Source organism: Python bivittatus, unplaced genomic scaffold (assembly GCF_059951505.1).
Source record: "Python bivittatus isolate LINGU-HERP-01145 unplaced genomic scaffold, Pbiv_v1 ctg000020_np1212, whole genome shotgun sequence".
In the NCBI taxonomy this organism is placed as follows: Eukaryota; Metazoa; Chordata; class Lepidosauria; order Squamata; family Pythonidae; genus Python; species Python bivittatus.
Window position 1 is genome coordinate 59,580,210 of NW_028277030.1, and position 18,522 is coordinate 59,598,731.

General features: G+C 36.5%; 1 protein-coding gene across 2 annotated transcripts in view; it reads right to left on the bottom strand.

The window, feature by feature from the left end:
* Positions 1-241: 241 nt before the first annotated feature.
* WASF1 (WASP family member 1) overlaps positions 242-18,522 on the bottom strand; it is a 56,614-nt gene continuing 38,333 nt past the window's right edge. For both annotated transcript variants that reach the window (XM_088139360.1, XM_007432240.4), the window contains exons 3-9: positions 18,230-18,364; positions 12,015-12,168; positions 10,604-10,721; positions 8,155-8,327; positions 7,374-7,553; positions 4,814-5,412; positions 242-1,141 (exon numbers count right to left, since the gene is read on the bottom strand). In XM_088139360.1, coding sequence (XP_087995486.1) covers positions 984-1,141; positions 4,814-5,412; positions 7,374-7,553; positions 8,155-8,327; positions 10,604-10,721; positions 12,015-12,168; positions 18,230-18,364 — 1,517 coding nt within the window. In that variant the 3' untranslated portion in view covers positions 242-983. The remainder of the gene's footprint in view (positions 1,142-4,813; positions 5,413-7,373; positions 7,554-8,154; positions 8,328-10,603; positions 10,722-12,014; positions 12,169-18,229; positions 18,365-18,522) is intronic.

Sequence of the window (18,522 nt, forward strand, 5' to 3'; positions counted from 1 at the left end):
ACCTGCATGTATCTTTTAAGGGCAAAAATGTTCCTACCCTGATGTATCCAACAAAGCCAAGAAAAATATGCAACTTGATAGTATTCTTCAAAGAGTAAAAAATCTTCCTATACATGTGTGAACTCACTGTGAAGTTTGGATATTATTCTTTAACATTCAATAAAGTCTCAAATGAATATTCTGAGTTGTTCTCTGCCAAAAAGCAACTACCAGGAACATTTAAAACAAACCATTTATTTAAACTGAACGGTTATTTTTAACAGTTACATAAATTACACAGAATGACTAAGTCAGATGGTTTCACAAGGGGAGAAAAATCAAAATCTTAAGCAGGGAAAATATTATCACAACAGGTAAAAGGAAAGAAAATTGCAAAAGCATTCAAATAAGGCCATAATTCTTTAATAAAAAACAATAAAATTCCCCAAAGATCCATATTCCCTTTTCTTTCAGTATTCCAGTGCTGCTAAAACTACAAGTACTGTACAGGTGTAATCAAGGCAGTGGTTACTAGGGTGTAAATCCTTCAAGTTCTTCTCATACTCGAGGTCCATTAAAATGTTGTGATTGCAGTGCTGGATGGATGAACACCCCTTTTTCCAAGTTTTTCAGCATTAGCAATGTAACGTAATAAAGCTCATTAGTACATGCAGTTGCCCTTGAAACTTCAAACTTAATTGCCTTCATAACTTAAAATTCACAAAGTGCACAGTTAAATGCCAGAAAATGTAGTCTGCTACTCTATCGACAGCTGCCCATGCTTAATACTTAATGGTCTACGGGAGCAAAATGACGCTCTTTTTAAAGAACTGTCTCACTGTAAAACATTTAGTTCCAAAGATGTGCCAACATTTTTTGAAATAAAAAGTAGAAAAACATAGATTATATAAAGAAAATACAAAAACACTAGAAATGACCAAACATTTTCAAAGAACAAGCACCACAATGGACACTAGCATTCAGTTTTGTAGCATATAACCATTTTACTCCAGCCAATCAACTTCATCAAATTCTGAGTCGTCTTCTGAATCACTGTATTCCACAGCAATGCGGCGAGACAAAATGGTGGCAACATCATTTTCAACACGCTCATGTTTAGCTTCTTGTTCGCGTTGTTCTTCAACCTTCCGTAACTGAATACCTAGAATACAACAACAACAACAACAAAGTATTTTGCAGGCCATATGTATGAGACATACCAGCATGAACCAATTGGCTTTCCATAAGAACCTTTAACTAATAGCATATACTTTTATAATTTACTTAGGAGGACCTAACTTTTCTGGGCCAGTAAGCACAATCGGAAGTCTGAGAACACATCAGGGCACTTCCACCAAACGGCTATCAATGAGATAATGCCAGTCATAAAACACCCATTTTCTAGAAGGCAAAGTTTAAAAAGTTGATCCTATCATTTCCTCTAGTCTACCAAGATGCACTCTATTACCTCACCTTATCTTTCTTTTTTTTCCTAAAAAAAAGGCAAAGGAGGGTATACCTCCAAACAACTGAGCCATTCACGCTGTCCTTTTCTATAAATGCCTCTGGACAGTATAAGGTCCTCAAAGCATTCTTGGAAATAAATATATATTTTTAGGCTGTCAAACAATTTTATACAGTGGGGCAAAAAAGTATTTAGTCAGCCACCAATTGTGCAAGTTCTCCCACTTAAAAAGATGAGAGAGACCTGTAATTTTCATCATAGGTATACCTCAACTATGAGAGACAAAATGAGAAAAAAAATCCAGAAAATCACATTGTCTGATTTTTAAAGAATTTATTTGCAAATCATGGTGGAAAATAAGTATTGGGTCACCTACAAACAAGCAAGATGTCTGGCTCTCACAGATCTGTAACTACTTCTTTAAGAGGCTCCTCTGTCCTCCACTCGTTACCTGTAGTAATGGCACCTGTTTGACCTTGTTATCAGTATAAAAGACACCTGTCCACAACCTCAAACAGTCACACTCCAAACTCCACTATGGCCAAGACCAAAGAGCTGTTGAAGGACACCAGAAACAAAATTGTAGACCTGCACCAGGCTGGGAAGACTGAATCTGCAATAGGCAAGCAGCTTGGTGTGAAGAAATCAACTGTGGGAGCAATAATTAGAAAATGGAAGACATACAAGACCACTGATAATCTCCCTCGATCTGGAGCTCCATGCAAGATCTCACCCTGAGGGGTCAAAATGATCACAAGAATGGTGAGCAAAAATCCCAGAACCACACGGGGGGACCTAGTGAATGACCTGCAGAGAGCTGGGACCAAAGTAACAAAGGCTACCATCAGTAACACACTATGCTGCCAGGGACTCAAATCCTGCAGTGCCAGATGTGTCCCCCTGCTTAAGCCAGTACATGTTGGGGCCTGTCTGAAGTTTGCTAGAGAGCATTTGGATGATCCAGAAGAGGATTGGGAGAATGTCATATGGTCAGATGAAACCAAAGTAGAACGTTTTGGTCTAAACTCAACTCGTCGTGTTTGGAGGAGAGAGAATGCTGAGTTGCATCCAAAGAACACCATACCTACTGTGAAGCATGGGGGTGGAAACATCATGCTTGGGGCTGTTTTTCTGCAAAGGGACCAGGACGACTGATCTGTGTAAAGGAAAGAATGAATGGGGCCATGTAGCGTGAGATTTTGACTGAACACCTCCTTCTATCAGCAAGGGCACTGAAGATGAAACGTGGCTGGGTCTTTCAGCATGACAATGATCCCAAACACACCGCCCGGGCAACGAAGGAGTGGCTTCGTAAGAAGCATTTCAAGGTCCTGGAGTGGCCTAGCCAGTCTCCAGATCTCAACCCCATGGAAAACCTTTGGAGGGAGTTGAAAGTCTGTGTTGCCCAGCGACAGCCCCAAAACATCACTGCTCTAGAGGAGATCTGCATGGAGGAATGGGCCAAAATACGAGCAACAGTGTGTGAAAACCTTGTGAAGACTTACAGAAAACGTTTGACCTCTGTCATTGCCAACAAAGGATATATAACAAAGTATTGAGATGAACTTTTGATATTGACCAAATACTTATTTTCCACCATGATTTGCAAATAAATTCTTTAAAAATCAGACAATGTGATTTTCTGGATTTTTTCCCCCATTTTGTCTCTCATAGTTGAGGTATACCTATGATGAAAATTACAGGCCTCTCTCATCTTTTTAAGTGGGAGAACTTGCACAATTGGTGGCTGACTAAATACTTTTTTGCCCCACTGTATATTTATCCAGTCTCTTGAGGGTGACCAAAGCCACCTGTTACATAAGGGATCTCCAAATTTTTTATGTCAGCAGGCTCACTTATTTTTGAGATCATATTGTAAGTCCTCTCAAAAAATGCCTGTCATAGTTGGTGTGGGTGATCACAAACCATTCATTTACTGGAAGAAAATCTAGCAAGATTGTTCGCTACTATCTTTTTAGCTCCTTAGGATGTTCTCTACCACTTCACCTTATCTTGTAGTTTTTCTGGGCAGTTGGGCACACTTCCAAAGAAAACATTGAGCTTTAGCCCCTCACCATGTTATTGTCTGAGTCTGCCTCGAGGGTGCAGCAGAGGCACTGTTGGTAATGCCAAAATGCCTGAGGCCACTGCAGTGCTTTGCTTTGCCTCATGCTAGCTTCCCATTTATATATTTATTTTAAATGGCAAGAATAAAAAAAATCAGATCCAATTGAGTGAAGCATCAAGCTGGGGAGGGCATTCTGCTGTGTATCTTGGACCACTAAGCACCTTATTCGGGACACATAAGCGAATGTAATAAATGGGGGGGGGAGGGGAATTCTTAAGTTATTCTTTAACTGTGGGCAGAAAAGATATGAATATAAAAATGCAATTACAAAAATAGGATCATACAGTAATAAACTTTCCTTATAAACTTTAACGTAGAATATTAATATTTTCAACTAAGAAAATAGCAATTGATTATTAATGTAGACTGTTGATATACAAAATATTCCAAGGCTTGTTTGCTGCCGATTTAAAAGTGAAGTATAATTCACAGCTGCATGTGAAGCAAATTGCAGCCAAGTGGTTAGATGAAATAAGAAAATGGTTTTGGATGATTTTTATAGAAATTTAATAGCAAAGGATAACTCAGTAACTTTCTTGATAAATATTCACTTCTTTGCTGTGAAATTTACTGAAAAAATGTCATATAAATTATAGGCTTAAAGTGGACCCAAATTTTCTAGCTCTTTCAAATCCAAGAATATATCTTATTTATCTGAGCAAACCAATTCTGATCAAGGCTCCTGAATTTCAAATACTCTAAAACAGAAATTGGAATATGCTTTTATCTACTTACCCCTTCTTTATCTCTGAACTACTTAAGTTAATAAAATAGTGTTGAGAAATTAAGCTCTTCTGTTACATGTGTAAATAACAAAGCGAGGTAATATAACTGGCTTTTTAAAGAAAAAATAGTTAAATTCTTGTGAGCAACAGAAAGAAAAAGCTGGAAGCAGCTTGTTGTGTGAGAATATGCATCAATTATATACTGATTTTCTGTTGTTATAACTTAATAGCATATAATATACTTGTATACTTTCACAAACTAAGTGCTCGACTTTGTACTGTGCATGAACCCTTTTTGCTAACATTTATGTAGAGCTATTATAAGCTCCATCCAAGGATAAATAACTTATCTAGCATCGAGTGAAGTTTATAAAAATTCATATAGCAATTTGCTTAACATGACATGCTTACTCTAGTCCAAGTACGCATTCTTTTTTTAAAACATTAAATCTGCTAAAAGAATATTTGTTTCATCAAGTGTGCAGCCATGTTAATGGATCTACAGATCATGAGTACCTTTTCGTATTGCTTCAAGGAGGACACTTCTGGCATCACTGATGACGGGTAGTGTTGATGGGTGCCGTTTGGGTTCAGGAACAGGAGTGACTTGGGATGGTGGGGATGGAGGCATTATGGGAACATGAGGGCCTGGGACAATAGAGGTGGGAGGGTGAGAAAGGGCTGAAACTGGTGATGAGGGACGAACACCAGGAGGTGGCAGAGGAGGAGGAGGCGGCGGCGGCGGAGGAAGTCCTTGCATTTCACTTGGGGGAACTGGAATGGGTTCGCATACTTGGGCAATTCTAGTGATGGGAGGAGAGGATTGCGCTAAAGGAGGTGCTATGGGAGGTGGAGCTGGATGAAGAACTCCGGGAGCAATCTGTAGGGGTGCTGGGGGTGGAGGGACAGCCGGAGGTTGTAAAGCAGTGGCTGGAGGAGGGGGAGGAGGCGGCACTGGAGGGGGCGGTGTGGAAGTCATTGCAGATCTTAATGAAGAAGTAGACAGAGCAGACGGAAGGGGGGGAGGGGGAGGGGGAGGAGTGGGACTCACAAACACTTGGGTTCTGCCAGCAGCAGGAGACTGAGGGCGATTTTCTGTCAAAGCTGCAGTCGAGCTGACATTAAGAAAAATACTGAAAATGAGTACAACTAGAAGAGTGAAAATTAGCCTAAATTACATTCTAAGTATCAATAATCATTTCAGAACATGCAAGTATTCTGAATGGGCAGTCGGTCATAGTCAAGCCAGTTCTCAGCGTTTTTGTATCTAACACATATTTTTTAATGTTTCATTTCTGAGATCGTATTACAAATAGTTACACTGCTAATTTGACAATAGATACATTTATTTATAATTTTTTCTTGGATTGTCACATAATTATGGTTTTCTTGGCAATATGGAATTTAATAAAGAAAAATATTTGAAAACAAAACTGGAGTTCAATCAGTATAACTATTATAACATAGCACTAAAAAGACAATCTGTCAAAGCAGAGAGCATTTCATTACAATAATTAAATAATTGACAGCAATGCATTGATTAGCATGATGATAAAATGTATTAAAATGTTGAAGAGCCCAGGTGATGAATGGCTGGCATTAAGAATACATTATCGTAAGGGCAAGGCAAGCTTCTTTTCTGAGTGTAATCCACAAAAGGAGTGTGAAACACTGTCCTTCGTCCTTATGATCGCTCTCTGCACTTCAGAGTGAAGTAGAACTTGGAATAGTTCTCTGTAGATTTTACAGCATCTGTAAAAACTGGCCTGCCAACATTATTTTTGCAGCTCTCAGAGCTTCCCCTCATAGATGGGGCCAAAACATTGGCCCTTATTTTTGCAATTTTTTTTTTACAATTATACATAGTTTGAAGTGTTCCTAGAATCATCATCAGAAATAAGATCACCGGAGATCAAGTGATCTTATTTATTTATTTATTGCTAGTTTTATGCCCCACCTTTCCTCCAGGAACTGAAGAAAATGTACATGGTACTCTCTCCCTCAATATTCTCCCAAAAGCTGAAAGATAGCGATGGCCCAAAGTCAGCCAGTGAATTTCATGGCTGGGGATAGACTTGAATCTAGATCTTCCCAATCTTAGTCTGGTGCCTTAACAACTATGTCTAACACCAGTTTCAGTTGGTAACAATCTATATCTTCATTTGGTATGTCACTAGGGCTGTGTAGCAATTTAGATTTAAAAGATAAAAGGTGCTTAGGAGCACACATAGACTTCCATGTCACACCTCTCAGCAATTGTTTAAAAAGGCTGTGTCTTTTCCTTGGCTTGAACAGCAATGGAGCAATCCCAGAAAAAGGAGGCTCTAATTTAAGGAGGTGCTGACAACTATTATCTGCTACCTAAGCATGCACCCCATCACTTTTGCTTTTTGAATCTGGATCACAGCACAACTCTAGTACGTATGCCTTTTCTTGGACAGGACAGCCTAATGAAAGGGATTCAGACAGTGGCAGCTATACGTTCCAATTGCTATGATGTGTTCTACAGGTAGTTCTCGTTTAGTGATCACAATTGGGACCGGCAACTTGGTGATTAAGTGAAGCAATCGCTAAGTGAAACTGCAACTGTGCTTACGATCTTGCTTCAGCTTTCCTGTGCTTACAGACCTACAAAGGTCATAAATGCAAGGATTGGTCACAAAGTTACTTTTTCATCACCGTTGTAACTGTACACAGTCACTGTACAAGGCAGTAGCTAAATGAGGACTACCTGTATGCGGATTTCATTTTTCCCCTCTTTTTAGTTTTAAGCTGAGTGTGTTATTTTCTAGTATTTTATACTGTTTTAACTTATTGCTTGTATTTTGATTACTATAAATGTTGAATTGGTTCATAATTAATGGCAAAAAATCTATTTATTGAATAAATACATAGGAAAAACATCAAGAGCAAAACATATTACAGGGTATCAAAGTACTCAGACTTAGCAAACAGGGACTTAGGTGCTTCGTGTCTTCTTGTAAAGATTTCTTGTTTTTCTGTATCTACAACTTACAGTCTGTCAGTGTCAGCTGTTGCAAAGGCACCCTGACCTTCCATTTTAAGTGCTTCTTACCTAATGGAGGGTGGAATGGGTTTCACATCTCCTGCTCCATGCATTGGTGGGGGTGGGGGTGGTTCATGTGGTCTTACTAAAACACGCTCTTCTGCCCTGTTAAGAAGTTCATTCATTTGGCTGTATGGTAATGCAGAAAGAGAATAGGGTCCATCCATGTGTTCCACATATGCCTGAGGTCTGAACAGAAATAAATCCCATGCACATCTGTTAAATTCATTTTATTCTCTGATTTCATTTCCATTAAAAGGAAAAAAAAATACTCTCAAAAGAATAAGGAAAATTATCCCACTATTTCAATATTTACGGAGGAAGAGAGCACAAAACCGTTAGTAATAGGTGGCAAATAAGGCGATTTAACACATGACAATGAAATACACACAAACAACACTTTGTTTTGTAACTCTGTCATAAACCTTGTACACTGGAGATGTGCACTGAATGCAGCAACAGAAATGATAAATTCTGTTTTATTTGTTAACTCCAAAGTAAATAGCAAACCATTATTATTACTGCTATTACACACACACACACACACACACACACACGAACAGGAGGCATTCAAAAGTCCTCCATGGGGAATATGTGAAGAAAAACCATGAGACCACTCAGGAATATAATGTGGCACGACATACAGCAATGATCTATTATGGCAATGTCAAGTTATGATCCCTTCTAGAAAATTACCCCTAATAATAGCATGCAAGGATGACAGCTAGCTTGAGATTCATACTAACAACATAAACAAACTAGTATAAAACTTTAAGTTAAAAAAACGAACCTGGTCTCAAAATGTGAGGCAGGGCCATTAGCAATTTCAATATGCTTATGTAAGAGGCTGGCATCATCCTCTGCGAGTTCTGGCCCCTGGGCTAACTTCTGCCACTCTCTGCGCCTGTCATGAGGAGCCCGTGGCACTTTTTCTGGTTCATGAGGACGATCGAGATTTTTCTGCTATTAAAAAAACAGAAAACCTGACACTGAAACAGTTACTTTCAGCAAATCACTACTGAATCCAGAATGCAGCCATGCAGGCTATTTTTGGAGCCCCAAGAAGGGCCCATGTAACGCCATTGCTCCGCGAGCTGCATTGGGTACCAGTTTGCTTCCGGGTCCAATTCAAGGTGTTGGTTATCACCTTTAAAGCCCTACATAGCATGGGAACAGGCTACCTAAGGGAACCCCTCTCCCCCATGACTTCAACCCATCCCACCTGATCACACAGAGAGGGGCATGCTTCGGACCCCCTCAGTAAAAGAACTCCGATTAGCGGGGTCCAGAAGGCAGGCCTTCTCTGTGGAAGCCCATGCTCTTTGGAATATTCTGCCCCTGGAGGTGAGATTGGCTCCCTCACTCCTGGCCTTCCAGAGGGCTTTGAAGACCTGGTTCTGCCACTTGGCCTGGGGTAGGGAGGGAATACGTCAAGCATGGGGATGGCTAGCCCCATAGAGGCCTCCTGTCTTCAGCCCCAGATTTTTCATTTTCTTGGACTCTCCTTTCCCTTTTTTAGAAATGTTTTTAAATTGATGTTTTATGTATGTATATATATTTATGGTTTTAATGTTCTGTGTGAGTCACCCAGAGTTCCCCCACTGGGGGGAGATGGGCGGGGGAGAAATTTAAGATAAACAAACAAATAAATAATAAACAATACAGAATTAATCACTGAATTATCAAATTATCAAATAAGACTAAGGTCTACTAACTATAACTGAAAATGAATTTCAGTTGTGAATGAATTTAAGATCTATAAGATGCCATAAGGTTTATGTTATAAAATGCCTATGAGAATAAAATCTATAAAGCTAGAAACTATAAGTTTATAAACTTACATGACCTAAAATACCCTGAGATAAAACCTAATCAAATTAAAATAATAATTATGCATTTCTAGAAAAACTAAATATTTAATTAACAAGCAACTAAGATCAAAATACATATATGAAATATTTTTTAGCCCAATTAATGTTTCCTGGCTATCAGGTCCTGCCATATTTTATATTCTCTCACAAAGAACTTGGCTAACTTTGAAAGCAATAAGAGCTGTTTTCTAGAAGCAATACAGGGATGTAGAATTAATCTGTTCAGGCTGGTAGCCATAAAAGTAATGGGTACATAAACATAGTACAAATGTCTCTGTAATATTTACAGTAGAAGAGAATGTGTTCAATAGTTTTGACTCGGCCATCATCATGAGGACACAAATGCTCCATGAAGGAGATCTTCCTATATCTTCTCTCTAGCACACCTAAGCAGAGGGTAGGGATGTGAGCCTGAGTGAAAATCCTTCTGTGTTTAGGAACTTCTAACTGCATAAGACATGTTGCAAATGGTACTATATCTATCACTTTTTACCATCTATTTCCATTATAAGAAATAACAGACTGCCTTATAAGAAATCTAGACTGGTTATACCCCTTGAGAGTAAACAAGTAAAAGATAACCCAAAGCTAAATAAGGTAATTTATTCTTTTCCATAAGGATTGGTATGTATGTATAAGCATTCATAGGCTAGTAATATTTATTTTTAATACTTTACAAAAGATTTTCCCTACTATTATAAAAGTAAGTTTTGTAAATCACTATGCTAACTGTGTTAAGAACAAGGGGGAAAATCCTTCCTAATGCAAGCCAAAATCAGCAGGGACATAATTTTCATTGCTAGGAACCAAAGTTCAATCCATTCTTTTCCCCATTATAGAATTTATCATATAGGAAACAAAACTACTACTGACAGTCAAGAGAGAATTAAATACATCATAGGCCTGAACTGGTGGAATGAAGATTCTTTTTTATCTAATTTGCATCTCTTCTTCATTTTTATATGAATCTTTGATTTTTCAGGAGGCATTTCTATTATTTTTTCCAGTTCTTCAGTTATTATTTAAATAAGTTTTATTAAGTTTAGGAAAGCACGATTTTATTTTATTTATTTATTTTTCGTATTTACATAGTTGCCCCTCTGGGCGGCGTACAACAATTAAAAAGAATAAATACATAAAAAACAATCACAAGTAAAAAAATAACTAAAAGCACATTTAATATTTTAATGGATGCCTTAATGTGGTTACTTTTGTTTTATTCTTTCTTTGGTCAAAAGCACTATCTTGCTTTTATTTAATCAATTAATACGCAATCATTTTTAAAAACAATCATTTATAAATATAAAAAATATTTTTTACATTTTATTTCATTTGTTAAAGACTAAATAAATCACACTCAGGAAATACCTTCTGTTTTCTCTTTTCCTTTCTTTTATCTTCTGTATCTTGTAACATCTTTTCTTTCCACAGATCAAAGAAATATGAAGGATTTGTGTAAAATTTTAAACCCTCTTTTCCATCATCTCTAAAGGCAAGGCAATTGTATTAGGTAAAATGTTATTAAATATAGATTGAATGATAGCATATTCTACATCTGAGACTGTAACATCCTCATCTCCAGATGAAGTCTTAAGCAGAGCATACATACGTACAAACACACACAGGGGAAAAGGTGCATTTTAATTTCCAAGAAAAATAACTGATACTCCACAATAAAGCACACATTGAAGGAAATTAAAATTAAATGATGTGAAGACAGTAGATAACCATAACTGGGGGCAATAACAAGTGGACCCGAACTTTAAATTATTGAATACACAAATCACGGCAAATGTCTCATCATATTTCTAAATATTTAAAGACTATTTAAAATTCTTTGTGATGCCCATTTAAATTCTATTATTTATTTGGTGATTTTGAAAAAGAGCTTGAGTGCTAAGCTCATTGCAAAATATTATGCACTGATTTAACAATCAGTTAATAGATAAAATCATATATTAAAAATATAAGGAAAAGGTTAAATAATGGAAATTAATTATTTGTTAGTAAATAAATTGTTTGAAGAGTTATTTCTGGTTCAAAGGTCTAATCACATGGGTTGAAAGTCAGAGCTTAGAAATGAAACCATGCGCAGATGCTCCATAATCATGAAAATGCACTCAGCATATGCTCAGGGGCAAGTTAATCAAATATGTGTCAAATATTTCATGCCCTCTAGTGCCAGAAAGAGGTACCTCTTCTTCAGCACACAACAAACAAAACACTTTATCAATAGTCTGGTCTAGAGGTGACTCCAAGATTTTTGCATACATAAATCAAAGGACTTTAATCCAATCTCTAGTACAAGGTCAAGTTGACAAGATGTTACCCATTATAACTTGGTGCTTATGCTTTACATGCAGAAAGTTCCAAATTAAATCTTTAATATCTCCAAGTAAGGCAGGAAGAACTCTTGGAAAAAAAAACAGTTCCCTAAACACTGGCAGTACAGGACTAGCTAGACCAGGAATAGATATAAATAATTTGTCTATGTATTATAAAAGAATATAATCATGATGAATAATAAAACAAATACGAGGCAAGTAATCTAGATAGTCAATTATGTAATCTTAGAATCATCAGTTGCCCTAATAATAACCCAAAAGCAAACATTGTGAAATTTAAGTTGCATAGAACCAATTGTGTGACTTTTGATGAAAAAGAATTGAGATCTCAAATGAAATCCCCTAATTTGATTAGAGATGCTTGAGAATTATTACCCAAGATAAATAATAAGTGCATAATATAAATACATGGTAAAAATTTTTGAAATTATAACCTGTAAGGGGTAAGGATGTTGAGTGGTGGTGGCTGTTCACATGTATCGTAAGTTTCTTGCAAAGGGATTGGAAGACTCTTGCGGTCAAAGAGCTGCTGATCTTGAGTTGTGGAACTTCGGAAAGCTTTTCTCATTGTTATATCTTGCAGTGAAACTGAAGAGAAGATCAGTATTTATACAGTTAGTGAGTTATTAATCTCTAGCATTCAGAGATGGTTATACTTTACTTGAAAGTTTGTACTTCGTAAGAAAAAACAGGACATAGAAACTGTTAGCTCATTAAAAATTAAGGTTGTGCAAAGCATCTGAAGGGCATTTCGCAAACATCCCCCCTAGAAGCATTAAAACGGCCACATCCTCTGGAAGCTCACTGTGCATAGGTCAAAGGCTTTCCCTAATTGCTTCGGTATGTCTGTGCATATCCAATTGCTTCATTTCACTGCCATTTCAGAAGTTTTATGCATGTGTACAAATACCTGGGAAAGCTTTCAAAGCAGCTATGTCAAGCCTTCTGGAAGATGTGTCTCCTTTAATGCTTCAAGGAGAAGAATGTCAAACTCACAACAACATGCTTTGCAGGGCAACTCCTCTGAATGCTTCTACACAGTCAATTAAAACGATAATTATAATTCTGTAAAGTGGAGGATTCTGAATTCAATACACCTAGTGGGATTATAACCATTCTGAAATTAGAACTAAGGTTGCTATGACAAGAAAAATTGAGCAATTAAAATTGGAAATAAACAGCTTAACAGGAATTGTAGAATAAGACAATAAAGGCAAGATTTAAAAAATCTAAAAGAAAAAAAAAGATGTTGCAGATTTTCTGACTGTGGTCTGAATTTGCTAAGTAGCTGCCACAACTTTAGTAAGTTATTTTTCTGCAACATTTTGTTTGAGTTTAACATGTAAGACTATTGGCATCCATAATTTTTCCCAAATTGTTTCTTCAAAGCTGAGCAGAGTGGATTCTTTATAATGGCATGCATTTTGCTGATGAAGAAATCTTCCAAATGAATAATTAACTACAAGCAACAAAAGAATAATATAATGGGGGGGGAAAAGCATGTATGTGCTACTAGGTAATTTATCAACCATGCTCCTGTTCAGCTTACATCTAATATTGTCTATAAATTCAGGTAGTTAACAAAATTGAGCATATATTTCTACTGCCTATCATTTATTCAATTGAATTTAATTAATAATATGTATGTATTAATCTATAACTGCATATTTAATGAAACTGAATGAAACTGATTACTTTCTGTGAAGGCAATTTTCTGTAGGGCATTTGGTTTTATCTGAAGGGAACTAGTAAATTGGGCTTCTTCAACTAGTGTCCCATCGGCAGACCATACTGGCTAGGTATGACAGAAGTTATAGTTCAACACATCCAAAAGAACATCATATTGGAAAGGTTATGATAGCTGGTTGGACTAAAGTACTTCTAATGCTTTCAATCTCTGAATTTATTGATTCTAAAACTCTTAACTGAAAATGCCATACATTCCTAAGAGAGCAGATGGATTAAAATAGTCCTGGGTTTGAATAAAGTTACACCAGTTTGGTATTGGAAGTCTTGGCACATAAATAATGTACACCAGTGGAAGTGGCTTGTGGGGTAATTGATTTTACTTCCCCGTCATCTTGAATGTTTTTAGTTTTTATGTATAGGGCTTGTTTTTGTAGTTTGACTTTTTAATTAATTAATGGGGGTATTTATTTTTTAACTCCTTGTGGGTTTTACATTTTTGTCATTGAAATGATTACACTTGTTATTCATAGTGTAATATTGCTAATTTTTTTCATTTTTCCAACCCTTTTCATTTTTTCAACCCTCTTTCCATCTTCGGGGTGGATAAACACTTTAAACATCAATAGAAAACTTCCTTTAAGTTCTTTTTTTACAGAATAGCTAAATTTCACTGGTACGCTCTCACCTCCATTGGTACGCTCTCTTGAGTAACCAGCTCACAGTGATATCCAGATCAGATTTCAGCCAAACCAAAACAATCTTTTTGAAAACACGTGTACAGAAATTACCTTAAAGTGCTTAAAAATCTGCATATAGTAAGCGTCACTGATTAACTTTCAATTCCCAGTTCCCATAGTTTCCTGCTGCAACTATGCCAGTAGCATAATGTAAGTGTGATTTGTTTATGCCTCCTTCTACTTTCTTTTGAAAAGCATCTGGACTAAAACAGGTTTTTTAAAAAATTATTTATTATTTTAAAAGATACTTTAATATCCTGTCTTTCCTCTGCAAGCTCCAAATAACATGCATGGGTATCTATCTCTATCCAAATTTTCTCCCCATAGTACAGTAACAATCTTGTGAGATAGGCTAGACTGAGAAATAGTAACTAGATTGAACTCATCCAGTGAATGCCATGATCAAGTAAGGACTTGAATCTGGTCTCTCTTATTCTGGTTCCACGCCTTAAACACTATACCATACTGGCTACCATAAAATTATGATAGTATTCAGTAGAATCTATGCAATTCTAATGGATTTGTGTAGTATATTCATGCCAGAAGCTACTTAGAGGCTGTATGTGATGATTTTTAAATGGTTCTTGGTAGGTTGTGATTATACAGTGGCCACATCCTTGCCAAACAGGCTGCAGTCTACTATGAAGCCTGTGCTGCTTACGGAAATGACATTCCTCATGATGCTGTATACCCTTTAATGAACATTGTCTACTCTGTATATGAGGGCTGTGCAGTGCAGGAGCAGAAAAGTGTTTCAGAATTCATAGAGGCATACAGGCAGCACCTATCTGCAACTCCTTAAACCAAGTTTGTTTTTTGGGGGGGGATCATGCATCTCTGCCTCCACAATTTCAAAGAATTTCAAAGAAAATATTATATAGCCATTTTATTACTTTCCAAGAAAGAAAGCACTTTGACAAGCCAGCCTAGATTGAAAAAGGGGATTCATAGCAATATCATTAACTTGGCATCAACAACGCCAGATGATCCAAGAGTGCTTCCAACTACAGCATAAGCATATGTGCTAAGAAGTGTATCCCCTAGATAAAATAAAGACTTGCCTTTATTTCTGCCTTTATTTCTGTCTTGGATATTAAAATATTACTTTTTTGTAAAACCAGCTAAGAAAACTACCTACATGCATATATGATTCCTTTTCAGAGTAAGAAACTTTATGCAAAGTGCAGAAAAAGAAACAATTATCCAAAGAAAGACAGGAGTAGTGATGTACAAAACTCTTTTAATCAGGCACAAAATGGGCTGTTCTGAGTATTCTTGAAGGGTTTCAAGCTTGAAACAGCTGAGACTCAAAAGACTTGTTCACATTCAAAACATTTTGCACACTACTAGGCAGAAAACAAAGAAAAAGAAATTGTAAATATCATTGCCATAACACTGTTCATTTTCTCTCTCCATAACTTTCTATCCTTGCTTGCACTGCATCTATACGTTTATTCATTAACTGCCGTTTGTTTGTTTGTTTTTTTAAATTCTCATCTCTTTTTGTAAGGATTTCATCAAATCCTTCCAGCCATAGCTTTCTCAGTTTATCCCCTCCTCTTACCCCATTCACTCTTCTTTCATATATTTGTTTTGTGTTCCTCATTCACTACCTATATAACACCAAACCACCTCAACATAATTCTTTCATATCGGCCCCTCACTTTTGTATTCAATCCACATATATTCAGCACCATTCATTCTTGAACCTATCTTTTTGTTGCACCATGTACACTTAATTAATCCCCATTATATTCAACTTATTTTTCTGACATCTCTTCTGACATACAATATTTCCATATAACACTTCTATAGGCAGAATTGTAATTCTTAATATACAGCCCTTTCACATCTTTTGACATTCATTCCTTACAACAGACCACACAGTACCCACTATAGTTCTACCAGCATTTGCCACATTTCTCCATCCATTTTCCCATCTTTACTAAATATTCTACCAAGATACACACTCATTTCAGCAAATATTGTCCCAATTTTTCATTTTTATGTCTAACATGTAGTTATTTGCTCCATTTTTCCTATAAAAAACAATTGCTTTGGTCTTTGATCCACTGATTTTCAGATCCATACTCCTTGTTGCATTATACAATCTAATCATCTGGATTCTCAAAAAACAACATGCCATCATCTGCATGGAGAAATACACTCATGCTGATGTCCTTAACTAACCCCCTCTAACCTTACTATAACTGTTCCTTATGTATTGGTCTATACAGACATGAAGCAACCAAGGCGACATCACACATTCTTGCCTTATTCCCTGCTCAATATTGAACCATCTGCTAAACTTGCTATTTATTCCCATACGTGATTTATCTCCATTGTATACTGTGTTTATCACATTCAGCAACCGTCAACTCTGTATTTGCACATAAGTCCTGTAATTCAAACCTATTCGTTTTCTTGGATGCTTTAAAAAAAAAAAAAGTGCAATAAACTTTCTTGCTTATATACATATATTTCTCACCAACCTACTGAAGAACAAAAGTCTAGTCTGTGCAGTCCCTGCCTACCACAAAGCCACACTGTATTTTAAATGTCGCTTCTTGTATGCTATCAATTAATCAGAATTCTGCCAAATAACTTTCCAGGCATGCTTAATAAATATCCCTGTAGATCTGCACTCACTCTTATCTTTTCCTTGTGCAAATGAACAATAATGGCATCCTTCCAATTGTATGGAATTGGAAGCTTTCACACAAGCACTAAACAACTGATTCATAAGCAAAATACATCCATATTATAAGTTTTCTTAAGTTATGCCATGTATACCTGCCACCTTGACACTTTTCAACATTCTCATAATATTTATGACTTTCTTTCAGCATTTGTTTCAATTACATTTTTTAGCATATCACTAAAGTGCTTCTTCAGTATTCTCTCACTTCAGTTTCATCCCAAATAATATTACTTTTACTCTGAATTCCATTCGCTCTTCTCAAGGCTCCTTTTTAGCCATTTTCACTCACTTCCAACAAAGTCATTTTGCAATTTCAATGCTTCATTTAATATTTCCTTGCTCTTTGACTACATTCTATGGAACTATAGTTTTCTCTATATATACATTGTATGATATCCTTCTCCAGCCCTTATTTTGCAGTAATAATTCTCTTATATGCATTTTTTCTCATCCACAGTCTCTTTCACTTCATCATTCCACTAAGCATCCTTTTTCATGCTTCCCACTTGCATATTCTATTCCAAGAAGCTCCTACATCCCCCTTCCTAGCTTCTGCTTTAATCTTATTTCCAATTTATTGGGGAATTAATCTTCCTCTTGGTGGATGGTGTACCATTCTCATTCATTTTGGGGTGGTCATCTCCTCCTCCTCCTCATCTTATTCTCACCCTTCCAGAAAATCTACCATTGCCACAAGACTCTATTCTTTCAAAATGTCACACCATTTTTCATAAACCTCATCACTGATTCACCATCACCATTCACTGGTACATTACTTGCTAATATCACTGACTTATGATTTCCTAGTGCAATTATTACAATTACAATTATATTGTGCCTCCTCCTTAAGGAGCCCAGAGCAGTATACAGAGGATCCATCTACCTGTCTATAGATAAACTGCAATCAAACATAGCAAAACTGTCTTTTCCAGGAATGGGCACACAGTGGCTACCAAGTTAAAGCTGATTACAGGGACTCCTAAATACCACTACCAGTTCAAGGATTACACCCAAGTCATGAACAGAATTTTATGGTGGAAATGTAATATATTCATAATCAACTGCTTCCGCAATCATGAAACAGAGAACCACTACTTATAATTTCAGTTTCTTCATCTTCATCTAACTAATTAATGACCTCAGGAGCTTTCACAAATCAACTACATCAGTATTTGTTAGCCTTGTGCAGGATGCTCAGTCAGTTTCATGAATCAGCATGGCAACTATTTTATGGCAAATATCTCCTCAAATCTACTTCCAAACAGATCTAACTGAAACTTGATCTCTCATTCCAAGAACACAGATTATTCAGTGGAATACTGAAAACTGCTTTTACTTGTTCTTAATCACAGATAGTATATTGTAAAGCCTGTTTATACTGGTTTGCTTCAGATTTATAGTGCAACATCTGCTAACTGGAAATAATAGATAAAAATGTCTTCAGTGGCAATATTGACTTAATTATAACTATGTCTGGTACAAGCCATAAAATTATACATCTACTATTTACGTAAAAACTCACGTTCTTCTTCCTTTGGATCAAGTTGTGTGACACTGACAGATAAACGATCCACACGTTCTTGTAAGGAATTCACTCGGAAAGAAAAACTATGTGCCTCATTGAAAAGCTCACCAAAGATATCTTCTGCATATTTACCTGCAAAAGGAAGTTTTTAAAAGTAGGGTTAAAAATATGAACATGCATCGAAAGACTCAGATTGTTATATCATACTTCCATTTTAGACATATGTCATATAATAAAAATACAGGCTTAAAAAAGTCAAGTCATTAATGGAATCTATATTGGTCTGTTGC